Source organism: Lepidochelys kempii, chromosome 5 (genome assembly GCF_965140265.1).
Source record: "Lepidochelys kempii isolate rLepKem1 chromosome 5, rLepKem1.hap2, whole genome shotgun sequence".
Lineage (NCBI taxonomy): Eukaryota > Metazoa > Chordata > Testudines > Cheloniidae > Lepidochelys > Lepidochelys kempii.
Genome location: NC_133260.1, coordinates 124,638,981 through 124,661,047, shown reverse-complemented (window position 1 = coordinate 124,661,047; position 22,067 = coordinate 124,638,981). Strand labels below are relative to the sequence as shown.

Here is a 22,067-nt window from a genome sequence, read left to right as displayed (position 1 = left end):
TAGAACATACCATTACTCCAGGCCTCCCAGTCTGGAAGGCAGACAGTTACCTTCCCTGGACTGTTTGCTCAGAAGACTAAACTCAAAATGCTTTACAGAAGTACAACTACAAAGTACTGAAAGTAGTTAAGAGCTTCTGATCATTCAATCCTAGCCACTACTGGCCATCAGGCAAGACACTGGGTAACACTCTGTGTAAGAAAGAGCCCCCATCTAAACACCCAAAGAACCAGAAACATAGTACAGAGGTTAACCACACATCTTACCAAACTTCCACACTACTAATCCTTTGCCAGTAGTGGGACCTACCCCCCTCAGCCATTATATTCCTGTGATGATGTCATCATGGGGCTGGACACACTTGACAGACAGCTCAGGAGACCAATCACACAGCTGCATTCCCAACTTTACCCAGTGAGGGCTGTGAGCCTCTGAAAAGTTACAGGGTTTCGGAGTTGCCAGTTTTGGCTCCCGTTGGTCTCTCTGAAGAGTGCCTTTATGCTCCATTTCCCTGGTAACATTTTCAGTGTAGAAGGTTTTTTCTCACTAAAACAATCTAAGAGAGGAGAGTGCTGATTGCTCAAAGAGAGTTAGGTTGCCCCACCCTGGGCAATAAGGGGTTAAAGACTGAGTGCAGTTAGCAGTTCCAATATAAGGGTCAGTTCAATACGTGGAACCCCAGGCTCAGGGGAGCATTTGGGAAATGATGGGGATGACACAGCCACAGCGAAGGACTAAGAGGGGAGACAAGCTCAGGGAAAACTTTGGGCTGGGGGAGAGTCAGTCATAGCCACTATGCTCGGCTCTACCCTCTCCCCATTGTCATTCCTGGCCTAGTTACTCCAGTGCCAGGGCCCTTCCCAGCTGGAGTGACAGCAGATCACAGCATGTATAACTTCTTCCCATAACCTCCCCATCGCCCTTCACACAGGGAGTAAAATCAAAGCAGGGAGTGACAGTGGCCTGGGGCTGAGGCAGGTGCTCACCTCCCTCTTTTAAAGCAAGCCTAGATGTTCACACTCATGTGTCTGTCCCACAGGGGGATGTGAGTGGGCCTCCATCCAGACACACGACCTTCAGCTTTAGTGGCTGCAAGGGCCAGAGTGGGGCAGTGTTAGGCCCTGGTTCTACAATGAGCCCTGCACAAACCAGCCCCTGCCTTTACTCAGACCCCTAGTAACTTCAACAGGCAGTTGGGAAGAGTAGCTGAGTTCCAGAGAGCTCTGCACAGGTCCAAGTATCCCTAGCACAGAGAGACCATTGCATGGTCAGGGCTTAGAAACCACCTTCCCATCCATAGCCCTCCCACACAGGTAGCCAGAAGAAGCAGCAAGCCCAACCATGCTGAGAGCACACTACAAGTCTTCCTACCTGGGATCTACAGCTACAATCACTAATTATCCAGAGGGTGCAACCCAGGAGAAAAAGCCAGCCGGGGGCAGGAAGCATCTCTTTCCTTTTCCCATTCCTCCTTCTAATATTCAGACCATTGGGGTGTAGCTGGTGTGATCTCTATGCTCACACCTTGGATCCTCCAACATGCCTTTGTATTAAACACTCGAGCCCGTTGGTTTGGGGTTTGCTGAAATAACACACTGCTCCTTGTGCCATAAACTCTGCATGCGGTGGGTTAGTCAGTTACTGCATTTTCTTTGTATAGCTTCAAACTGGTCCAGCAACATTTTCAGTTGGGTTTCTTAGGTCTGACCCTGGCTTGGGGATGTGCTAGAACCGCTCCTTCTCTACGGAAAGATTAGCGGTAGGGGCTGTGCTTGGGAAATGTAGGCTGCAATGTTCTTCACAGTTGTCTTAATATAAAGGGAAGGGTAAACCCCTTTAAAATCCCCTTCTGGCCAGAGGAAAAATCCTCTCACCTAATAAAGGGTTAAGAAGCTAAAGGTAACCTCGCTGGCACCTGACCAAAATGACCAATGAGGAGACAAGATACTTTCAAAAGCTGGGAGGAGGGAGAGAAACAAAGGGTCTGGGGCTGCTGCTTTTGCCGGGGATAGACCAGGAATGGAGTCTTAGAACTTTTAGTAAGTAATCTAGCTAGATATGTGTTAGATTATGATTTCTTTAAATGGCTGAGAAAAGAATTGTGCTGAATTGAATGACTATTTCTGTCTGTGTGTCTTTTTTGTAACTTAAGGTTTTGCCTAGAGGGATTCTCTATGTTTTGAATCTAATTACCCTGTAAGGTATCTATGATCCTGATTTTACAGAGGTGATTCCTTTACTCCTATTTCTATTAAAAGTTTTCTTGTAAGAAAACTGAATGCTTTTTCCTTGTTCTCAGATCCAAGGGTTTGGGTCTGTGGTCACCTATGCAAATTGGTGAGGATTTTTACCAAACCTTTCCCAGGAAGTGGGATACAAGGGTTTGGAGGATTTTGGGGGGAAAGAAGTGTCCAAACTACATTTCCCAGTAAACCCAGTTTGAGTTTGCTGGTGGCAGTGGATATTCCAAGGACAAAGGATAAAATTAATTTGTACCTTGGGGAAGTTTTAACCTCAGCTGGTAAAAGTAAGCTTAGGATGTTTTCATGCAGGTCCCCACATCTGTACCCTAGAGTTCAGAGTGGGGGAGGAACCTTGACAACGGTGTAAAGAAAATCCAGCTCCTACCCAGGTTTGCAGCGAATATTTGCTAATGTGAAATCCACTCATTGACCTCATGCATTTTATTAAACTTGGACTAAAGAGGAAAGAGCTTCATTGGGCTTGAACACAGAAGACAGATTAGCTGACCAGCACTCCTGAAATCTGCATTTACTCTTCCACATCCCTAAAATGAGGCAGCTAGGACCTTTACTCACGCCAGCAGGGCTCCACCTAGCTAGCGTTGGAGGGGCTTCTGTTCAGCCAGAGCACAGCAGGGTTTGTAACACACCTCCAGTTACACAGGCAAATTAGCCTCTCAGTTAGGGAGTTTCTGACTTTGATATGAGACAACAGTGTGCCCTTGTTTCCAAGATGGCCAATGGCATTTTGGGCTGTGTAAATAGGGACATTGCCAGCAGATCGACAGACATGATTGTTCCCCTCTATTTGACATTGGTGAGGCCTCATCTGGACTACTATGTCCAGTTTTGGGCCCCACACTACAAAAAGGATGTGAAAAAAGTGTCCAGCAGAGGGCAACGATAATGATTAGGGGGACTGTACCATGACTTATGAGGAGCTTTCAACTACCTGAAAGGGGGTTCCAAAAAGGATGGATCTAGACTGTTCTCAGTGGTAGCAGATGACAAAACAAGGATCAATGGTCTCAAGCTGCAGTGGGCGAGGTTTAGGTTGGATATTAGGAAAAACTTTTTCCACTCGGAGGGTGGTGAAGCACTGGAATGGGTTACCTCGGGAGGTGGTGGAATCTCCTTCCTTTGAAGTTTTTAAGGTCAGGCTTGACAAAGCCCTGGCTGGGATGCTTTAGTTGGGGATTGGTCCTGCTTTGAGCAGGGGGTTGGACTAACTGGCCTTCTGAGGTCCCTTCCAACCCTGATATTCTATGAAGAGCTTGGTATCCTCAGTCGATTGGAGAACAAGGCAGGCCCTTTCCAATGAGATGACCACTTTGTTACTAGTCTCCATCTCTGGGAGCAACACAGCCATTCCTGCTCATGATGCTGTTGCAGTGCTGAACCCGAGAGACCTTTCTATCCTAACTCAGGCTTGAGCTACTAAGGAACAGTGATGGAGCTGCCTAGATGACACTACCTGCTTGTGACTTCAAGCACAGACAGAAGCTCTCAGGAAAATGCATTACAAGCCCAGCACTGGTCTGATCATGGATCTCCCACAACCCTGAGCCATGTGCCTGTACGGTTATTGACCTGGCTAGGTTTACACTAGGAAGTAGGAAAGGTTAGGCAGGTGCTTGGCTAACAGCAGGGAGGAAGGACGCAGGCTGGCTGATGTCCATGCTTCAGCAAGACTGTCTGCTGCTCTCTCTTGCAGCTAGTCTCCCTGTGTGTGCGCGCAGGGGTGCGTTTTGACAACTCCAGGCAACTGGGATTTAACAATTCACCATCCCTTTTCCTGGACACTTCCAACCTGTTGAGCTTCTTACACTGGATTAGAGGCAAAGCCTGGCAGTCTCCCACCACTGTATGTGACCCTTTTAACTTCGCTCATTACCAATAGTAGGTTCTCAGCTCTCCACACACCCCATTTCCTCTCAAGGCCATAGTGCCGTAACACACTGGGCTCTTCCCTCTGTTACTTGGTCTCACAGTCTGTATTGTTGCCTCACTACACACTGGAAGCCAGATGAGTGCTCTCAATGGGCTGTTGCCTCCTTCTACATGAGAAAAGTCTCAATGGAAGAGAGTCAAATGGAGGCACCTGAAGAGATGCCTTCACCCAGGAGACAAGCTCAGCCATTCTGGAGTCCTGCCAGAGAAAAAGTAGGTGCAAGGGTGTGTGTGTGTGTGAGAGAAGAAGAGGGGGATGGGGTCATCTGTACAGTAAATGTTTGTAGAGAGCACGAGTCAGGGAGGGAATCACATTAAGCAGACAGGAATTTGAATGCAGTTGCAGTTTATTGGGACATTAAACCCTAGTTTTACACATTACACAGCTAGGAAAAAGATCAAGCTCAGGAGCACTTCCTATGTACGGAGGAAGACAGCTGTATGTATGTCCTGAGAGAAGCAGACTAGCCCTGCAAGGGATGCAGTCCTGCATGACTAGTGATGCCACCCTGTAACTGGTGATACATGGTTCTGGGGAAGTGTGCGTGGGAAAGGACATTCAAGTTCTGTTCCTTCTGCAGAAGGAAGAGTTGACCTCAGCCCACCATCTGCCAAAACAGGACTACGGCCTCAGCGAGGAGACCCCACACTAGCTATGCAGGCAATTCAGCTGGATTCCTTCCAGCAGCAGGGGGAACCCTTCAGGCCTCCACCTTCTTTCCTTCCTCCACCAGCTGAGCAGGACACGGTGGGGAGTCTCCAGCAGGAGTGAAGGGTCCCACGATCCAGTCCAGGGGAATGTTCTGCGTCACGTATTCCAGCAGCTCATCCAGGGACTCCTGGGTCTTGGTCACCATCTCCCGACTCCGGGCCAGGACACTGCTGGACAGATCCTGGAAACAGCCGGCACTGGAGAAGGAGGCCTGGAGCTCTTGTATACTGCTTGAGACCTGCTGGGCCTTGTCCTGGATAGTGCTGGGAAGGCCCTGGATGCTGCCCAGGAGAGTAAGGCAGGTGGTTTTCAGTTGCTGGGTGAGGCTCTGGGATGTGGCTAGAGCCTGTGCTTCAACCTGCTGGAAGGAGAAAGAGAGACTGGAGTATCTGCAAGTCTCCCCTGCAGATGGGGGAAGTTCACTGGAGCAAGGCTGTGAGGGCGAGAAGGAGGAGAATACCTTTGCGGAGTCAGGATCCTCCTGCCCTTCCAACTTCCCCCTGCAGTACTGGAGCCACATCTGGTACAGACTGTCCTGGCCATTGTGAAGCTTCTGATCTACGGCCTGCTTGGCATGGCTCATCTGGAGGAGGAGAGGGCAGTTAGCTGGGAAGAGCAGGAGGCGGCTGGCCAGGGAAGCTCTCCCACAGCTAGGTGTGGGCAGCAGGCAGGCAGCACTACTACAGCGACACAGCTGGGTCCTTGGAACCAACAGTGCCATTTACACTGAGCATGGGAGGCTGCAGAGACAGAGTCAAGGTTCCTCCCCCACTCTGAACTCTAGGGTACAGATATGGGGACCTGCATGAAAAACCTCCTAAGCTTACTTTCACCAGCTTAGGTTAAAACTTCCCCAAGGTACAAATTAATTTTACCCTTTGCCCTTGGAATTTCTACTGCCACCACCAAACTCTAACTGGGTTTACTGGGAAACGTAGTTTGGACACGTCTTTCCTCCCAGAAACCCTCCCAACCTTTGCACCCCACTTCCTGGGGAAGGTTTGGTAAAAATCCTCACCAATTTGCATAGGTGACCACAGACCCAAACCCTTGGATCTTAGCACAATGAAAAAGCATTCAGTTTTCTTACAAGACGACTTTTAATAGAAGTAAAGGAATCACCTCTGTAAAATCAGGATGGTAGATACCTTACAGGGTAATTAGATTCAAAACAGAGAATCCCTCTAGGCAAAACCTTAAGTTACAAAAAAAATACACAGACTGGGATAGTCAATCTAACACATACCTAGCTAGACTACTTACTAAAACATTCTAAGACTCCATTCCTGTTCTGTTCCCAGCAAAAGCAGCATACAGACAGACACAGACCCTTTCTGTCTCTCCCTCCTCCCAGCTTTTGAAAGTATCTTCTCTCCCCATTGGTCATTTAGGTCAGGTGCCAGCAAGGTTACCTTCAGCTTCTTAACCTTTTACTGGTGAGAGGACTTTTCCTCTGGCCAGGAGGGATTTTAAAGTGGTTTACCCTTCCCTTTATATTTATGACAGACCATGACCCACAGCAGCTACAGGGCAGGGGAGAGGGGTCGTGTTCCTACCAGGTCAATGATTTGCTGGAGCTGGGAGAGGGCCTCCAGGGTGCACTGCCTGGCTTGTCTCATCTTGCCCAGGGCGTGCTGGTAGGCTCGCTGACGCAGCGTGCTCGACAGGGAACCCAGACGCACGTAGTAACTCCGCTGCTCTGCGGGAGCCTCTCCAGGCCCCTCCAGGGGAGTTGTGGCAAGCTCAGCTGGAAGGGGGAAGGGGTCAGTTGGCAGCAGTGGTGCAAGTAAGGCAGTAAGGTCAGGTACGCCGCGCCGTTAAGACATTTGTTGCTGGGATGACGTACTGGAATGACGTTCGGTAGCCGCTGAAAACCGCAGGGCTCTCAGGAACCGCAGCAGCGAAAGGAGCAGAATGCTGGCACCTCCTCCGGTGTGTCTGTACCGCCCCCAGCTGGCCCCCCACCAGCCCTTTCACGTAGTTGCATCTCCTGTCTGGAGTCTGTAGAGCCCTCCCCGCACAAGGCAGGGTGGGGTCACTTGGGGGGAGTCATGTGCTTCCCCCCCCCCCCACGCTTGGGTCCCTCCCATGAGTCGCTGTACTGGTAAGAATTAAAACCTACGTGTACCACTAGTTGGTACGGCCAGGATACAAGGCAGGGATGCGTTCAGCCCTCCCAAAGCTTGTGACCGATGCAATCTTTCCCAGGGCACGTTTCGGTGCCCTGCAGCACTGACCAGTAAGGCAGCAGGTAGCTGCACAGGGAGCAGCATCAAAGGCATCAGACAGGGCGAGCGGAGGGCCCAGCATGAAGCAACTAAGGGAGGGCTAGGAGCCAAGCTAGGTCGCAAGCTAGCCCGAAGGAGAGGTGGCTCTTCTGGCAGCTCAGATGTGAACACTGAACAGCTGTGAATCCAAGCCGTGCCCAAAGACGCCAGGGTCACATTGGTTTGTATTCAGCAGAGGGGATCTTACCAAGCTCCTCCTCCGTCATGGGGAGGTAGTAGTCCACCAGCTGCTCAGATTTCCCCAATGCTGTGTCTATGCCACTTGCAGCCATCTGCCCCATGCAGGAGCCCATCACTGTGCTCATGCTGCTGGTCACGGTAGATTTGGTCACCTCCATGCTCTCCTGGACAGCCCCTTGGGCCATGCCCACCATGCTGGTCACTGCATCCTTGGCCTCAGTGACCGTGCTGCAGACTGCGTCCTTGGCACCCACCATTGTAGCACGCACGAGGTCTTGGGCATCCAAAGCCACCTATAGGAAAAGGGGTCAGAAGAGAGGTCACTGAACACCTAGCGGAAGTGAAGGGCCCACAGCCTCACCCTGCTCCAGCCGTGACACTCGTGTGGTTACCTTCTCAATCGGCTGCTGCAGGATGGGCAGCTGCTCCTCCAGTCTATCCAGACCCCGACAGGCATATTCATTGGCTGCTGCAACTGAAACATAACCACAGAACTCGTTCCCTTAATTCCTTCATGTGCACAGATCTTGTGGGGCTCCTAATCCGTATACACTGGAGGACTGGTGTTCCTAAGCAAGTCTCCCCAGGTTACTGATGGGAAAGCCAAGGAAGAGGGGTTGGGCCAATTGCCCAAGGCTCTGCAGCCAGTCTGTTTCAGAGCCAGGTTTAGCACTCAGGAGATCCGGCTGCAAGTCATCTGTTCATCCACCCCCAGCTTCTCCTAGAGGGTTTCAGGAGTCTCCAGTGCCTGCCATGGGCTCAGATCCTTTTAGCATAGGAGCTGCTCCCTGTGCCCTCTAGCAGGTATTGCTCCATGGCATTAGGTGCCATACACAGTGCATGTGGCTGTGTGGTACTGGGCCAGCCATGCACACCAGGGATTGTGGCTGGGCACTGCCTGCCTCTAGGCTGGTCCAGCTCACCCCTGGTACCTGAGCAGGAATCCCCACCAGCAGCTGCTACAGCCGTCAGAACTCCTCCGCACAAGGCCAATGCCTTGGCCAGATCAAGTTTAGGAGCTCGCTGAGTTCAGGGGAGCAGGAGAAGAGAGTTTGTGGATTCTGTTTCCTGCCAGTTGGAGGCAGAGTTCAGTAGTGGGCCTAGAGCCACTGTAGGCTGAGCCTGCCCCCAGACCCACCTCCCCCGCCACACACACAGGAGTGTTCCTGCCTCCCTTCCCTTACTCACGCTGTGGCTCCAGCTGGTCCAGGATGGGCTGTGCCCCGGTAATGGCAGCAGAGGTGATGGCCCTCACCCCAGTCTCTACTACCTCACAGACCCCTTTGATGGCTGGGTGGGTCTCTTTGGTGGCAGCGTAGCTGGCAGAGGCCATCTCACAGGCAGAGCTGACCAAGGGCAGGCCAGCCACCCTGTTCCCTGCAGTCTAGGGGAGGGAAAGAGGAGTCAGTTGAAGAAGAGCTCCTGGCTTCTCAAGGTGCCCCTCCTGTCTCTTTTCCTCTGCAACTACTGATTCTGTAGGAGACTGCCCAGCTCTGAGGACAGTCTCCTGTCCATTTCAGCTGGGTTTCAGTGGCCTGCCTGTGAGATTAGTTACAGACCCAGAAGCCTGGTTCCATTGGAACAGCTGCCAATATTCAGCAAGGTCTCAGGAAAGCCGTTTCCATCCTGGCACACCCACCAACAAAACAGAATTGTGACACGATCTCGTTCCGTCAGCGAGAGCAGGAATGGAGAGACCTTTTGTCTTCTCAAGTGCAGTCTCTCTCGATCAGGAACCATGTCTCGGTCCAGCACCCGGTACAATGCCCCCACTGGGCATTGTAATCAACGGGAATTGCCAGTGTTCTAATGCAGACAGCATTCACAGGGTCACCTGAGCTCCTCCCGGATTCAGGAGGCACATGTGGGCAGTGACTACGGCACTCTGAGAGCTAGAATCATTGCCTAGTGTTGTGGTTATGAGTCCCTGTCTCCAGCAGTGGAGACATTCAAGCTTGAACAGCCCTTCCAGCCGCCAAGCACACCTGCCTCCCCAGGAGGGACCCACCTGTTGCTCCTCTGCCTGGATCTCCACCTGTGGTTCATTTTCCTTAGCAGACATGGTGGAGTGAGATGTCCCTGCAAGACCCAAAAAGGAATATTGAGTGGCTACAGCAGGAAACAGTGAAATCAAGGAATACCAGGAGAGCTGCTCCTGGTCCGTTTTCTCTAAGAGCCAGACCAGGTTGTCCCCCTGCAGTAAGTCTCTCTCTACAGAGAGCAGGCCAGGCCCTTAAAGCTTTGATCTAAGGCAGGCTCAGAAACAGCCAGTTCTTCAAGCCCAGGGATGCACTTGTAATCCACACATCTTGTGGGTGTGTTCTTCTGTCCCATGTCGTGGCACCAGGACCAGTTAGAGAGACAGAGATTAATTTATCGGCTTTACGGTCTTAGCTAAGAGCCTTATGATCCAGACGTCCCAGGTTTGATCCTGCCCATTACCAGGGTCTTTTGGCGTTACACACTCCCAAAGCTTCTCCTCAGACTTCTACACCCAACAATGCCTCCCAAGGGGAGCAAGAGGACACCTGCACAGCTCATCAGAGACACCCTCCTAGTTTAGTCTTTTCCCAGATAGTACCGGGGCTAATTCCATTTGTCCCAGAGTACAATCACTGACAGAAGTTATCCTGCAGAAGGAAGTCGCCATTGACTACACACACAGAACACTGAATTGAGAGGGTACCACTGGGGAGCCTTCAGGGACCTCTTGAGTGAGTAGTGTAGGAGTCTCCCTGGATACTGAATTACATAGAAGATGATCATAATGGTGCCTTCTGACCTTAATATCTATGAGTCCAAATGCCCACTATGGCAGGCAGATGCCCACTACGGCAGGCTGGTTATTTTAAAGCCAATTTAGCTGGTAAAAATACAAATATCTTCTATTGTCAGGTAAAGATGGTCTGGTAAAGGAACAGATTCCAGTTCAGGTAAGTTGACACCATCACTCCTAGAGGCGAGCGTGAGACCACTATCTAGAAAGCTATGGCCAGGAAGCATTTCCCTTATGGGAAGGCACCAGGCTTGTTTTCCTTTAGTGTTTCCTGCATTATCTGTTTCAGATACATATTGGTTACCCAGCACTCCAGTCTCAGCTGAATCAGCCACCTCAGTCAAGTGTTTCCACCTGCAGATCTTTAGGACAAGCCAGAACTCAGACCACAACCAGAAGTCCCAATCCCCATCCCTGCATGGGAACAGCATAGCTTTGCTCAGGTAGAGAGGTGAGTAGGAGTTTTTCCCCTAGTCCAAACTCTAATTTAGTTCTCCTTGTTAAATATTCTATTTTCCTCTAGGGAAGCCTCCATCTTCTTGAACATACCATTAATCCAGGCCTCCCAGTCTAGAAGGCAAATAGTTTCCTTCCCTGGACCATTTGCTCAGAAGACTGAACTCAAAATGCTTTACACAAGTACAACTACTAAGCACTGAAACTAGCTAAAAGCTTCTGACCATTCAATCCTAGCCACTACTGGCCATCAGGCAAGACATTGGGTCACACTCTGTGTAAGAAAAGAGCCCCCATCGAAACAAATACAGAACCTAGGAACCAGAGACATAAGACAGAAGTTAACCACACATCTTACCAAACTTCTACACTGCTAATCCTTCACCAATACTCAAACCTCCCTTAAGTCTCAGCCATTATATTCCTGTGATGATGTCATCATAGGGCTGGGCACACTTGACAGACAGCTCAGGAGACCAATCACACAGCTGCATTCTCTACTTTGCCCAGTGAGAGCTGTGAGCCCATGAAAAGTTACAGGGTGTGAGAGTTGCCAATCTTGGTTGGATGTGTTCCTGGAGGTCTCATCACATGACAATCTTTAATTAAAGATTAATCTTTAATTCCTAGAGAGTTCAGGACAATCCTGGAGGGCTGGCAAACCTAGTTTCAGATTATGAGCTGTTTGGGGCAGGCCTTTTACTCTGTGTTAAGACAGTACCTAGCACGATGGGATTCCAGTTCTGATTTTTGCTTTGAAATGCTACGGTCATACAAATAATAATAATGGTTCATATTCTCAGAGTACTCCAGTTGTTCTCTCTGAAGAGCGCCTTTACGCTCCATTTCCCTGGTCACATTTTCAGTGTAGAAGATTTTTGACAGTAAAACCATCTAAGAGAGGAGAGTGCTGGTAGCTGTTGTATTATTTTCCTTTCCTGCCCACTCCAAAAGAGGCTGGGGAAGTTATTCTGGCCCAGCTGGCACAAGATACTCCTCAGTACATTTATAGCTTTCCTGTTGGTTGATTTGTCCAGGGAAGAGAACATGGCACAGGTTTTTAAAGGTATTTAGCTATTGCTCCTCTCAGCATTGCAAGGCCTAAGTGAGTTAGGCCCAGAACCTCAAAGAGAGTCAGGTAGCCCCACACTGGGCAATAAGGGGTTAAAGACTGAGTGCAATTAGCAGTTCTAATATAAGTGTCAGTTCAATACGTGGAACCCCCAGGCTCAGGGGGAATCTGGGGAGCATTTGGGCAGATGCTGGGGGTGACACAGCCAAAGGGAAGCACTGAGTGGGGAGACAAGCTCAGGGAAAAATTTGGGGGGGGGTGTCAGTTATAGCCACTCGGCTCGGCTCTGCCCTTTCCCCATTATCATTCCTGGCCTAGTTACTCCAGTGCCAGGGTCCTTCCCAGCCAGAGTGACAGCAGATCACACCAGGCATAACTTCGTCCCATAACCTCCCTACACCTTTCACACAGGGAGTAAAATCAAACCAGGGAGTGCAAATTCCTGGAGCAGCTGAGCAGAGTGACAGTGGCCTGGGGCTGAGGCAGGTGCTCACCTCACTCCTTTAAAGCAGGCCTAGATGTTCATACCCATGTGTCTGTCCCACAGAGGGATGTGAGAGGGCCTCCATCTAAACACACAATCTTCAGTTTCAGTGGCTGCAAGGGCCAGAGTAGGGCCGTTTTAGGCTCTGATTCTACAATGAGCCCTGCACAAACTAGCCCCTGCATTTACTCAGACCCCCAGTAACTTCAACAGGCAGTTGGGAAGAGTAGCTGAGTTCCAGAGGGCTCTGCACAGGTGCAAGTATCTCTAGCACAGAGAGACCATTGCATGCTCAGGGCTTAGAAACCACCTTCCCATCCATAGCCCTCCCACACAGGCAGCCAGAAGAAGCAACAAGCCCAACCATGTTGAGAGCACACTACAAGTCTTCCTACCTGGGATCTACAGCTACAATCATTAATTATCGAGAGGGTGCCACCCAGGAGAGAAAGCCAGCTGGGGGCAGGAAGCATCTCTTTCCTTTTCCCATTCCTCCTTCTAATATTCAGACCATTGGGGTGTAGCTGGTGTGATCTCTATGCTCACACGTGGATCCTCCAACAGGCCTCTGGATTAAACAGTCGAGCCCATTGGTTTGGGGTTTGCTGAAATAACTCACTGCTCTTTGAATAAATACTGCACCCGGTGGGTTAGTCAGTCACTGAATTTGTTTTATATAACTTGAGAGTGGTGCAGCAACATTTTCCATCGGGTTTCTTAGGTCTGACCCTGCTTGGGGATGTGTTAGAACCGCTCCTTCTCTACGGAAAGAGTAGCTGCAGGGGCTGCGCTCGGGAAACGTAGGCTGCAATGTTCTTCATGGCGTAAAGAAAATCCAGCTCCCACTTCTCTCCAAGTTTGAAGCTAAGATCTGTTGATGTGAAATCCACTCATTGACATCACACATTTTATTAGACTTGGACGACAGAGGAAAGAGCTTCACTGGGCTTGGATACAGAAGTCACGTTAGCTGACCAGCACTCCTGAAGTCTATACTTACTCTTCCATATTCCTAAAAGGAGCAGACTAGGACCTTTACTCACCCCAGCAGGGCTCCACCTAGCTAGTGTGTTGGAGGGGCCTCTGTTAATCCAGAACACAGCAGGGTATGTAACACACTTCCAGTTACACAGGCAAATTAGCCTCAGTGATCGCTCACTGTCAGTAAGGGAGTTTCTGACTTTTCTGCAGAAAAGGACCTCGAAGTTACAGTGGACAAGAAACTGGCTATGAGTCAACAGTGTGCCCTTGTTGCCAAGACGGCCAATGACATTTTGGGTTGTGTAAATAGGGGTATTGCCAGCAAATCGACAGACATGATTGTTCTCCTCTATTCAACACTTGTGAGGCCTGATCTGGAGTACTATGTCCAGTTTTGGGCCCTACACTACAAAAAGGATGTGAAAAAATTGGAAAGTGTCCAGCAGAGGGCAGCAAAAATGTTTAGGGGACTGGAACACATGACTTATGAGGAGAGGCTGAGGGAACTGGAATTGTTTAGCCTGCAAAAGAGAAGAAGGGTGTGGGGGGGAGAATTGATAGCTGCTGTCAGCTACCTGAGAGGGAGTTCCAAAGAGGATGCATCTGGACTGTTCTCAGGGATACAGATGACAGAACAAGGATCAATGGTATCAAGTTGTAGTGGGGAAGGTTTAGGTTGGATATTAGGAAAAACTTTTTCACTAGAAGGGTGGTGAAGCACTGGAATGCGTTACCTAGGAAGGTGGTGGAGTCTCCTTCCTTTGAAGTTTTTAAGGTCGGGTTTGACAAAACCCTGGCTGGGATGATTTGACTGGGGATTGGTCCTGCTTTGATCAGGGGGTTGGATTAGATGACCTCCTACGGTCCATTCCAACCCCCATATTCTAGGGGTCTATGAAAACCTTTGTAGCCCCAGTCCACTGGGAGTACAAGACAGGCCCTGTTCAATGAGATCAGGAGTAACTAGCCCTGGGAGCTGCATCCATCACCACTTTGATTACTAGTCTCTATCTTTGAGAGCTACACACCCATTCCTGCTCATGGTGCTGTTGCAGTGCTGAACCCGAGAGACATTTCCTTGCCTGAAGCTTATTAATAGCTCAAGCCGGAGTTAGGATAAGCAAAAGTGATGGAGCTGCCTAGATGACACTAGGCACTTGTGACTTCAAGCATAGACACAAGCTCTCAGGAAAATGCATTACAAGCCCAGCACTGGTCCTACTATGGATCTCCCACAACCCTGAGCCATTAGCCTGGCTAGGTTTACACTAGGCAGTAGGAAATGTTAGGCAGGTGCTTGGCTAATGGCAGGTAGGAAGGATGCAGGCTGGCTGATGTCCATGCTTCAGCAGGACTATCTGCTGCTCTCTCTCTTGCAGCTAGTTTCCCTGTGTGTGTTTTGTTAAATCCCAGTTGCCTGGAGTTGTCAATTCACCATCTTTTCCTAGACACTTCCAACCTGTTGAGCTTCTTGCACTGAACTAGAGGCAAGGCCCGGCAGTCTCCCACCACTGTATGTGACCCTTTTAACTTTGCTCATTACCAGTAGTAGGTTCTCAGTTCTCCACACACCTCATTTCCTCTCAAGGCCATAGGGCACTATCTCAACAACCTGGGTCTTTCCCTCTGTTAGTTGGGTCTCAGAGCCTGTAATGTTGCCTTGCTAGCCACTGGAAGCCAGACGAGTGTTCTCAATGGGGAGAACACTGTTGCCTTCTTCTACATGAGGAAAGTCTCAATGGAAGAGTGTCAAATGGAGGCACCTGAAGAGATGCCTTCACCCAGGAGATGAGCTCAGCCATTCTGGAGCCCTTCCAGAGAAAGTGGGTGGAGGGGGTTTGTGTGTGTGAAGAAGAGGGGCATGGGGTCACCTCTACAGTATATGTTTCTACAGAGCATGAGCCAGGGAGGGAATCACATTAAGCAGACAGAAATTTGAATGCAGTTGAGGTTTATTGTAACATTAAACCCTAGTTTTACACATTAGAAAGCTAGGGAAAAGATCAAGCTCAGGAGCACTTCCTATGTACAGAGGAAGACAGCTGTATGTATGTCCTGAGAGAAGCAGACTAGCCCTGCAAGGGATGCAGTCCTGCATGACTAGTGATGCCACCCTGTAACTGGTAATACATGGTTCTGGAGAAGTGGGCCTGGGAAAGGCCATTCAGGTTCTGCAGAAGGAAGACCTGACCTCAGTCCACCATCTGCCAAAGCAGAACTGTGGCCTCAGCAGGGAGACCCCACACTAGCTATGCAGGCAATTCAGCTGGATTCCTTCCAGCAGCAGGGGGAACCCTTCAGGCCTCCACCTTCTTTCCTTCCTCCACCAGCTCAACAGGACACGGTGGAGAGTCTCCAGCAGGAGTGAAGGGTCCCACGATCCAGTCCAGGGGAATGTTCTGCGTCACGTATTCCAGCAGCTCATCCAGGGACTCCTGGGCCTTGGTCACCATCTCCCGACTCCGGGCCAGGGCACTGCTGGACAGATCCTGGAAACAGCCGGCACTGGAGAAGGAGGCCTGGAGCTCTTGTATACTGCTCGAGACCTGCTGGGCCTTGTCCTGGATAGTGCTGGGAAGGCCCTGGATGCTGCCCAGGAGAGTAAGGCAGGTGGTTTTCAGTTGCTGGGTGAGGGTCTGGGACGTGGCTAGAGCCTGAGCTTCAACCTGCTGGAAGGAGAAAGAGAGACTGGAGTATCTGCAAGTCTCCCCTGCAGATGGGGGGAGTTCACTGGAGCAAGGCTGTGAGGGCGAGAAGGAGGAGAATACCTTTGCGGAGTCAGGATCCTCCTGCCCTTCCAACTTCCCCCTGCAGTACTGGAGCCACATCTGGTACAGACGGTCCTGGCCATTGTGAAGCTTCTGATCTACGGCCTGCTTGGCATGGCTGATCTGCAGGAGGAGAGGGCAGTTAGCTGGGAAGAACAGGAGGCGGCTGGCCAGGGAAGCTCTCCCACAGCTAGGTGTGGGCAGCAGGCAGGCAGCACTACTGCAGCGACACAGCTGGGCCCAGGAACAAACAGTGCCAATGGCACTGAGCATGGGAGGCTGCAGAGACAGAGTCAAGGTTCCTCCCCCACTCTGAACTCTAGGGTACAGATATGGGGACCTGCATGAAAACCTCCTAAGCTTACTTTCACCAGCTTAGGTTAAAACTTCCCCAAGGTACAAATTAATTTTACCCTTTGCCCTTGGAATTTCTACTGCCACCACCAAACTCTAACTGGGTTTACTGGGAAACGTAGTTTGGACACGTCTTTCCTCCCAAAAACCCTCCCAACCCTTGCACCCCACTTCGTGGGGAAGGTTTGGTAAAAATCCTCACCAATTTGCATAGGTGACCTCAGACCCAAACCCTTGGATCTTAGAACAATGAAAAAGCATTCAGTTTTCTTACAAGACGACTTTTAATAGAAGTAAAGGAATCACCTCTGTAAAATCAGGATGGTAGATACCTTACAGGGTAATTAGATTCAAAACAGAGAATCCCTCTAGGCAAAACCTTAAATTACAAAAAAGACACACAGACTGGGATAGTCCTTGTAGCCAGCACAAATCTTTTCTTAGCCATTTAAAGAAATCATAATCTAACACATACCTAGCTAGACTACTTACTAAACGTTCTAAGACTCCATTCCTGTTCTGTTCCCAGCAAAAGCAGCATATAGACAGACACAGACCCTTGGTTTTCTCCCTCCTCCCAGCTTTTGAGAGTATCTTGTCTCCTCATTCGTCATTTAGGTCAGGTGCCAGCAAGGTTACCTTTAGCTTCTTAACCCTTTACAGGTGAGAGGACTTTTCCTCTGACCGGGAAGGATTTTAAAGTGGTTTACACTTCCCTTTATATTTATGACAGACCGTGACCCACAGCAGCTACAGGGCAAGGGAGAGGGGTCGTGTTCCTACCAGGTCAATGATTTGCTGGAGCTGGGAGAGGGCCTCCAGGGTGCGCTGCCTGGCTTGTCTCATCTTGCCCAGGGCGTGCTGGTAGGCTCGCTGGCGCAGCGTGCTCGACAGGGAACCCAGACGCACATAGTAACTCCGCTGCTCTGCGGGAGCCTCTCCAGACCCCTCCAGGGGAGTTGTGGCAAGCTCAGCTGGAAGGGGGAAGGGGTCAGTTGGCAGCAGTGGTGCAAGTCAGGCAGTAAGGTCAGGTACGCCGCGCCATTAATACATTTGTTGCTGGAATGACGTTCGGTATCCACTGAAAACCGCAGGGCTCTCAGGAACCGCAGCAGCGAAAGGAGCAGAACGCTGGCACCTCCTCCGGTGTGCCTGTACCACCCCCAGCTGGCCCCCCACAAGCCCTTCCACATAGTTGCATCTCCTGTCTGGAGTGTGTAGAGCCCTCCCCGCACGAGGCAGGATGGGGTCGTTTGGGGGGAGTGATGTGCCCCCCCACACTTTTGGGTCTGTCCCATGAGTTGCCGTACTGGTAAGAATTAAAATCTACTTGTACCACTGGTTGTCAGGGCCAGGATACAAGGCAGGAATGCGTTCAGTCCTCCCAGAGCTTGTGACCGATGCAATCTTTCCCAGGGCACCTTTGGATGCCCTGCAGCACCGACCAGTAAGGCAGTGGGTAGCAGCACAGAGAGCGTCAGAGCCATCGGACAGGGCTAGCGAGGGCCCAGCATGGAGGGCTAGTAGCCAAGCTAGGTTGCAAGGCAGCCCAAAGGAGAGGTGGCTCTTTTGGCAGCTCAGCTGTGAGCACTGTGAGTCCAAGCCACGCCCGAAGACACCAGGGTCACCTTGGTTTGTATTCAGCAGAGGGGATCTTACCGAGCTCCTCCTCTGTCATGGGGAGGTAGCAGTCCATCAGCTGCTCAGATTTCCCCAATGCTGCATCTATGACACTCGCAGCCATCTGCCCCATGCTGGAGCCCATCACTGTGCTCATGCTGCTGGTCACGGTGGATTTGGTCACCTCCACGCTCTCCTGGACAGCCCCTTGGGCCACACTCACCCTGCTGGTCACTGCATCCTTGGCCTCAGTGACCGTGCTGCAGACTGCATCCTTGGCACCCACCAGGTCTTGGGCATCCAAAGCCACCTAGAGGAAAAGGGGTCAGAGGAGAGGTCACTGAACACCTAGCGGAAGTGAAGGGCCTACAGCCTCATCCTGCTCCAGGACCAGCCGTGACACTCGTGTGGTTACCTTCTCAATCGGCTGCTGCAGGATGGGCAGCTGCTCCTCCAGTCTGTCCAGACCCCGACAGGCATATTCATTGGCTGCTGTAACTGAAACATAACCAAAGAACTCATTAACTTAATTCCTTCATGTGCACAGATCTTGTGGGGCTCCTAATCCGTGTACATTGGAGGACTGGTGTTCCTAAGCAAGTGTCCCCAGGTTACTGATGGGAAAGCCAAGGAAGAGGGGTTGGGCAAGTTGCCCAAGGCTATGGAGCCAGTCTGTTTCAGAGCCAGGTTTAGCACTCAGGAGATCCGGCTGCAAGTCATCTGTTCATCCACCCCCAGCTTCTCCTAGAGGGTTTCAGGGGTCTCCAGTGCCTGCCATGGGCTCAGATCCTTTTAGCATTGGAGCTGCTTCCTGTGCCCTCTAGCAGGTATTGCTCCATGGCATTAGGTCCCATACACAGTGCATGTGGCTGTGTGGTACTGGGCCAGCCATGCACACCAGGGATTCTGCCTGGGCACTGCTTGCCTCTAGGCTGGTCCAGCTCACCGCTGGTACCTGAGCAAGAATCCTTAACAGCAGCTGCTGCAGCAGTCAGAGCTGCTCCGCACAAGGCCAATGCCTTGGCTAGATCATGTCTAGGAGCTAGCTGAGTTGAGAGGAGCAGGAGAAGGGAGTCTGGATTCTGTTTGTGGCCAGTTGGAGGCCGAGTTCAGTAGTGGGCCTAGAGCCACTGTAGGCTGAGCCTGCCCCCAGACCCACCTCCCCCACTACACATACAGGAGTGTTCCTGTCTCCCTTCCCTTACTCACGCTGTGGCTCCAGCTGGGCCAGGATGGGCCGTGCCCCGTTGATAGCAGCAGAGGTGATGGCCCTCTCCCCAGTCTCTACCACCTCACAGACCCCTTTGATGCCTGGGTGGGTCTCTTTGGTGGCAGCGTAGCTGGCAGAGGCCATCTCACAGGCAGAGCTGACCAAGGGCAGGCCAGCCACCCTGTCCCCTGCAGTCTGGGGGAGGGAAAGAGTCGTCAGCTGGGGAAGAGCTCCTGGCTTCTTAAGATGCCCCTCCTGTCTCTTTCCCTTTGCAACTGCCGATTCTGTAGGAGACTGTCCTCAGAGCTAGGCAGTCTCCTGTCCCTGTCAGCAGGGGTTCAGTGGCCTGCCTGTGACATTAGTTACACACCCAGAAGCCTGGTCCCATTGGAACAGCTGCCAATATTCAGCAATCTCAGGAATGCCATTTGCACCTTGGCACTCCCACCAACAAAACAGAACTGTGTCACAGTCTCGTTCTGTCAGCGAGAGCAGGAATGGAGAGACCTTTTGTCTTTCCCAGTGCAGTCTCTCCCGATCAGGAACCATGTCTCAGTCCAGGAAACGGTACAATGCCCCACTCTTTTTTGCATTAGTCAACTTTTTTGGGCATTAGTCAACGGGATTTGTCAGTGTTACAGTGCAGCCAGCAGTCAAAGGGTCCCCAGTGCTCCTCCTGGCTTCAGGAGGCACTTGTGGGCAGTGACTACGGCACTCCGAGAACTAGAACTTGGAGCATTAGCTAGTGTTGTGGTTACGAGTCCCTGTCTCCAGCAGTGGAGACATTCAAGCTAGAACAGCCCTTCCAGCCGCCAAGCACACCTGCCTCCCCAGGAGGGACCCACCTGTTGCTCCTCTGCCTGGGTCTCCACCTGTGGTTCATTTTCCTTAGCAGACATGGTGGAGTGAGATGTCCCTGTAAGACCCAAAAAGGAATATTGAGTGGCTACAGCAGGAAATAAAATCAGTATTGTGTAGGAACATCAGGAGAGCTGCTCCCGGTCCGTTTTCTCTAAGAGCCAGACCAGGTTGTCCCCCTGTAGGAAGTCTCTCTACAGAGAGAACAGGCCAGGGCCTTAGACCTTTCATGTAAGGCAGGCCCAGAAACAGAAACAGCCAGTTCGTCTGGGTGTTGTCTTCTATCCCCTCTAGTGGCACCAGGACCAGTTAGAGAGAGATTAACGCATCCACTCTACAGTCTTAGCTAAGAGCCATATGGCTTTTAGCTCATGCAGTGGAGCTAAATGCATGAGCCTCCAAAGGGCCTGGGTTTGATCCTGCTGATGACCAGGGTCTGTTGGTGTTACACATAGATAGATCGATATTATAGTCAGAAGAGACCATTATTGTCATCTAATCTGACCTCCTGCACAACGCAGGCCACAGAATCTCACCCACCCACTCCTGCAAAAACCCTCTCACTTATGTCTGAGCTACTGAAGTCCTCAAATCGTGGTTTAAAGACTTCAAGGAGCAGAGAATGCTCCAGCAAGTGACCCGTGCCCCATGCTATAGAGAGAGGGGTAAAACCTGCAGGACATTTTCCAATCTGCCCAAGAGGAAAATTCCTTCCTGACCCCAAATATGGCAATCAGCTAAACCCTGAGCATATGGGCAAGATTCACCAGCCAGATAACCAGGAAAGAATTCTCTGTAGCAACTCAGATCCCACCCGATGTAACACCCCATTTACACACTCCCAAAGCTTCTACTCTGACTTCAAGACCCAACAATACCTCCCAAGGGGAGCACCAGGACACCTGCACAGCTCATCAGAGGCATCTTCCTAGCTTAGTCTTTTCCCAGATTATACTCTGGGACAAATGGAATTAGCCCCAGTACAATCACTGACAGAAGTTATCCTGCTGAAGGTAGTAGCCATTGACTACACACACAGAACACTGAATTGAGAAGGTACCATTGGCGAGCCTTCAGGGACCTCCAGAGTGAGTAGTGTTTAAGTCTCCCCAGATTCTGAGTTACATAGGAGAGGATCATAACGGTCCCTTCTGATCTATGATCTAGGAGATGCTCACTATGGCAGGCTGGTTATTTTAAAGCCGATTTAGCTGGTAAAAATACAAATATTTTCTATTGTCAGTTAAAGACTGGTCTGGTAAAGAAACAGATTCCAGTTCAGGTAAATTGACACCATCACTCCTAGAGGCAAGAGTGAGACCACTAACTAGAAAGCTAGGGCCAGGAAGCATTTCCCTTTCGGGAAGGCACCAGGCCTGTTTTCTTTTAGTGTTTCCTGCATTATCTGTTTCAGATACATATTGGTTACCCAGCACTCCAGTCTCAGCTGAATCAGCCACCTCAGTCAAGTGTTTCCACCTGCAGATCATTCGGACAAACCAGAATTCAGACCACAGCCAGCAGTCCCAATCCCCATCCCAGAATGGGGGCAGCATAGCTTAGCTCAGGTAGAGAGGTGAGTGGAGAGTTTTCCCATAGTCCAAGCTCTAATTTAGTTCTCCTTGTTAAATAGTCTATTCTTCTCTAGGGAAGCCTCCATCTCCTAGAACATACCATTAATCCAGGCCTCCCAGTCCGGAAGGCAGACAGTTACCTTCCCTGGACTGTTTGCTCCGAAGACTCAGCTAGAAATGCTTTACACAAGTACAGCTAGAAAGTACTGAAAGTAGCTAAGAGCTTCTGATCATTCAATCCTAGCTATTACTGGCCACTAGGAAAGACATTGGGTCACAATCTGTGTAAGAAAGAACCCCCATCTAAACACCCAAAGAACGAGAGACATAGTACAGAGCTTAACCACACATCTTACCAAACTTCAACACTCCTAATCTTTCGCCAATACTCAGACCTTCCCCAGGTCTCAGCCATTATATTCCTGTGATGATGTCATCATGGGGCTGGACACACTTGACAGACAGCTCAGGAGACCAATCACACAGCTGCATTCCCAACTTTACCCCGTGAGGGCTGTGAGCCTCTGAAAAGTTACAGGGT

General features: G+C 50.7%; 2 protein-coding genes across 2 annotated transcripts; both read right to left on the bottom strand.

The window, feature by feature from the left end:
* Positions 1 to 4,894: 4,894 nt before the first annotated feature.
* LOC140912141 (perilipin-3-like) lies at positions 4,895 to 10,505 on the bottom strand. The gene is made up of 8 exons (XM_073346307.1): positions 10,454 to 10,505; positions 9,382 to 9,452; positions 8,562 to 8,757; positions 7,766 to 7,848; positions 7,381 to 7,666; positions 6,462 to 6,652; positions 5,366 to 5,488; positions 4,895 to 5,266 (listed from the first exon to the last, which is right to left on the bottom strand). The coding sequence occupies exons 2-8, from the start codon at positions 9,433 to 9,435 to the stop codon at positions 4,895 to 4,897; spliced, it is 1,305 nt and encodes a 434-aa protein (XP_073202408.1). The 5' UTR covers positions 9,436 to 9,452; positions 10,454 to 10,505.
* Positions 10,506 to 15,157: 4,652 nt separating this feature from the next.
* On the bottom strand, positions 15,158 to 21,442 carry LOC140912140 (perilipin-3-like). The gene is made up of 8 exons (XM_073346306.1): positions 21,382 to 21,442; positions 19,940 to 20,010; positions 19,094 to 19,289; positions 18,300 to 18,382; positions 17,924 to 18,194; positions 17,048 to 17,238; positions 15,911 to 16,033; positions 15,158 to 15,811 (listed from the first exon to the last, which is right to left on the bottom strand). The coding sequence occupies exons 1-8, from the start codon at positions 21,440 to 21,442 to the stop codon at positions 15,440 to 15,442; spliced, it is 1,368 nt and encodes a 455-aa protein (XP_073202407.1). The 3' UTR covers positions 15,158 to 15,439.
* Positions 21,443 to 22,067: the final 625 nt, after the last annotated feature.

What these genes read in the sequence shown, in the direction of transcription:
- LOC140912141 (XM_073346307.1), bottom strand. Translation starts at nt 9,435, where the DNA reads ATGTCTGCTAAGGAAAATGAACCACAGGTGGAGATCCAGGCAGAGGAG. An exon ending in GGACCAGCTGGAGCCACAGC is followed by an intron (nt 7,849 to 8,561) that starts GTGAGTAAGGGA and finishes GTTATGTTTCAG; the next exon opens with TTGCAGCAGCCAATGAATAT. An exon ending in TGCAGCAGCCGATTGAGAAG is followed by an intron (nt 7,667 to 7,765) that starts GTAACCACACGA and finishes CTTTTCCTATAG; the next exon opens with GTGGCTTTGGATGCCCAAGA.
- LOC140912140 (XM_073346306.1), bottom strand. Translation starts at nt 21,442, where the DNA reads ATGATCTGCAGGTGGAAACACTTGACTGAGGTGGCTGATTCAGCTGAG. An exon ending in TGCAGCAGCCGATTGAGAAG is followed by an intron (nt 18,195 to 18,299) that starts GTAACCACACGA and finishes CTTTTCCTCTAG; the next exon opens with GTGGCTTTGGATGCCCAAGA. An exon ending in TCCAGCAAATCATTGACCTG is followed by an intron (nt 16,034 to 17,047) that starts GTAGGAACACGA and finishes CTCCTCCTGCAG; the next exon opens with ATCAGCCATGCCAAGCAGGC.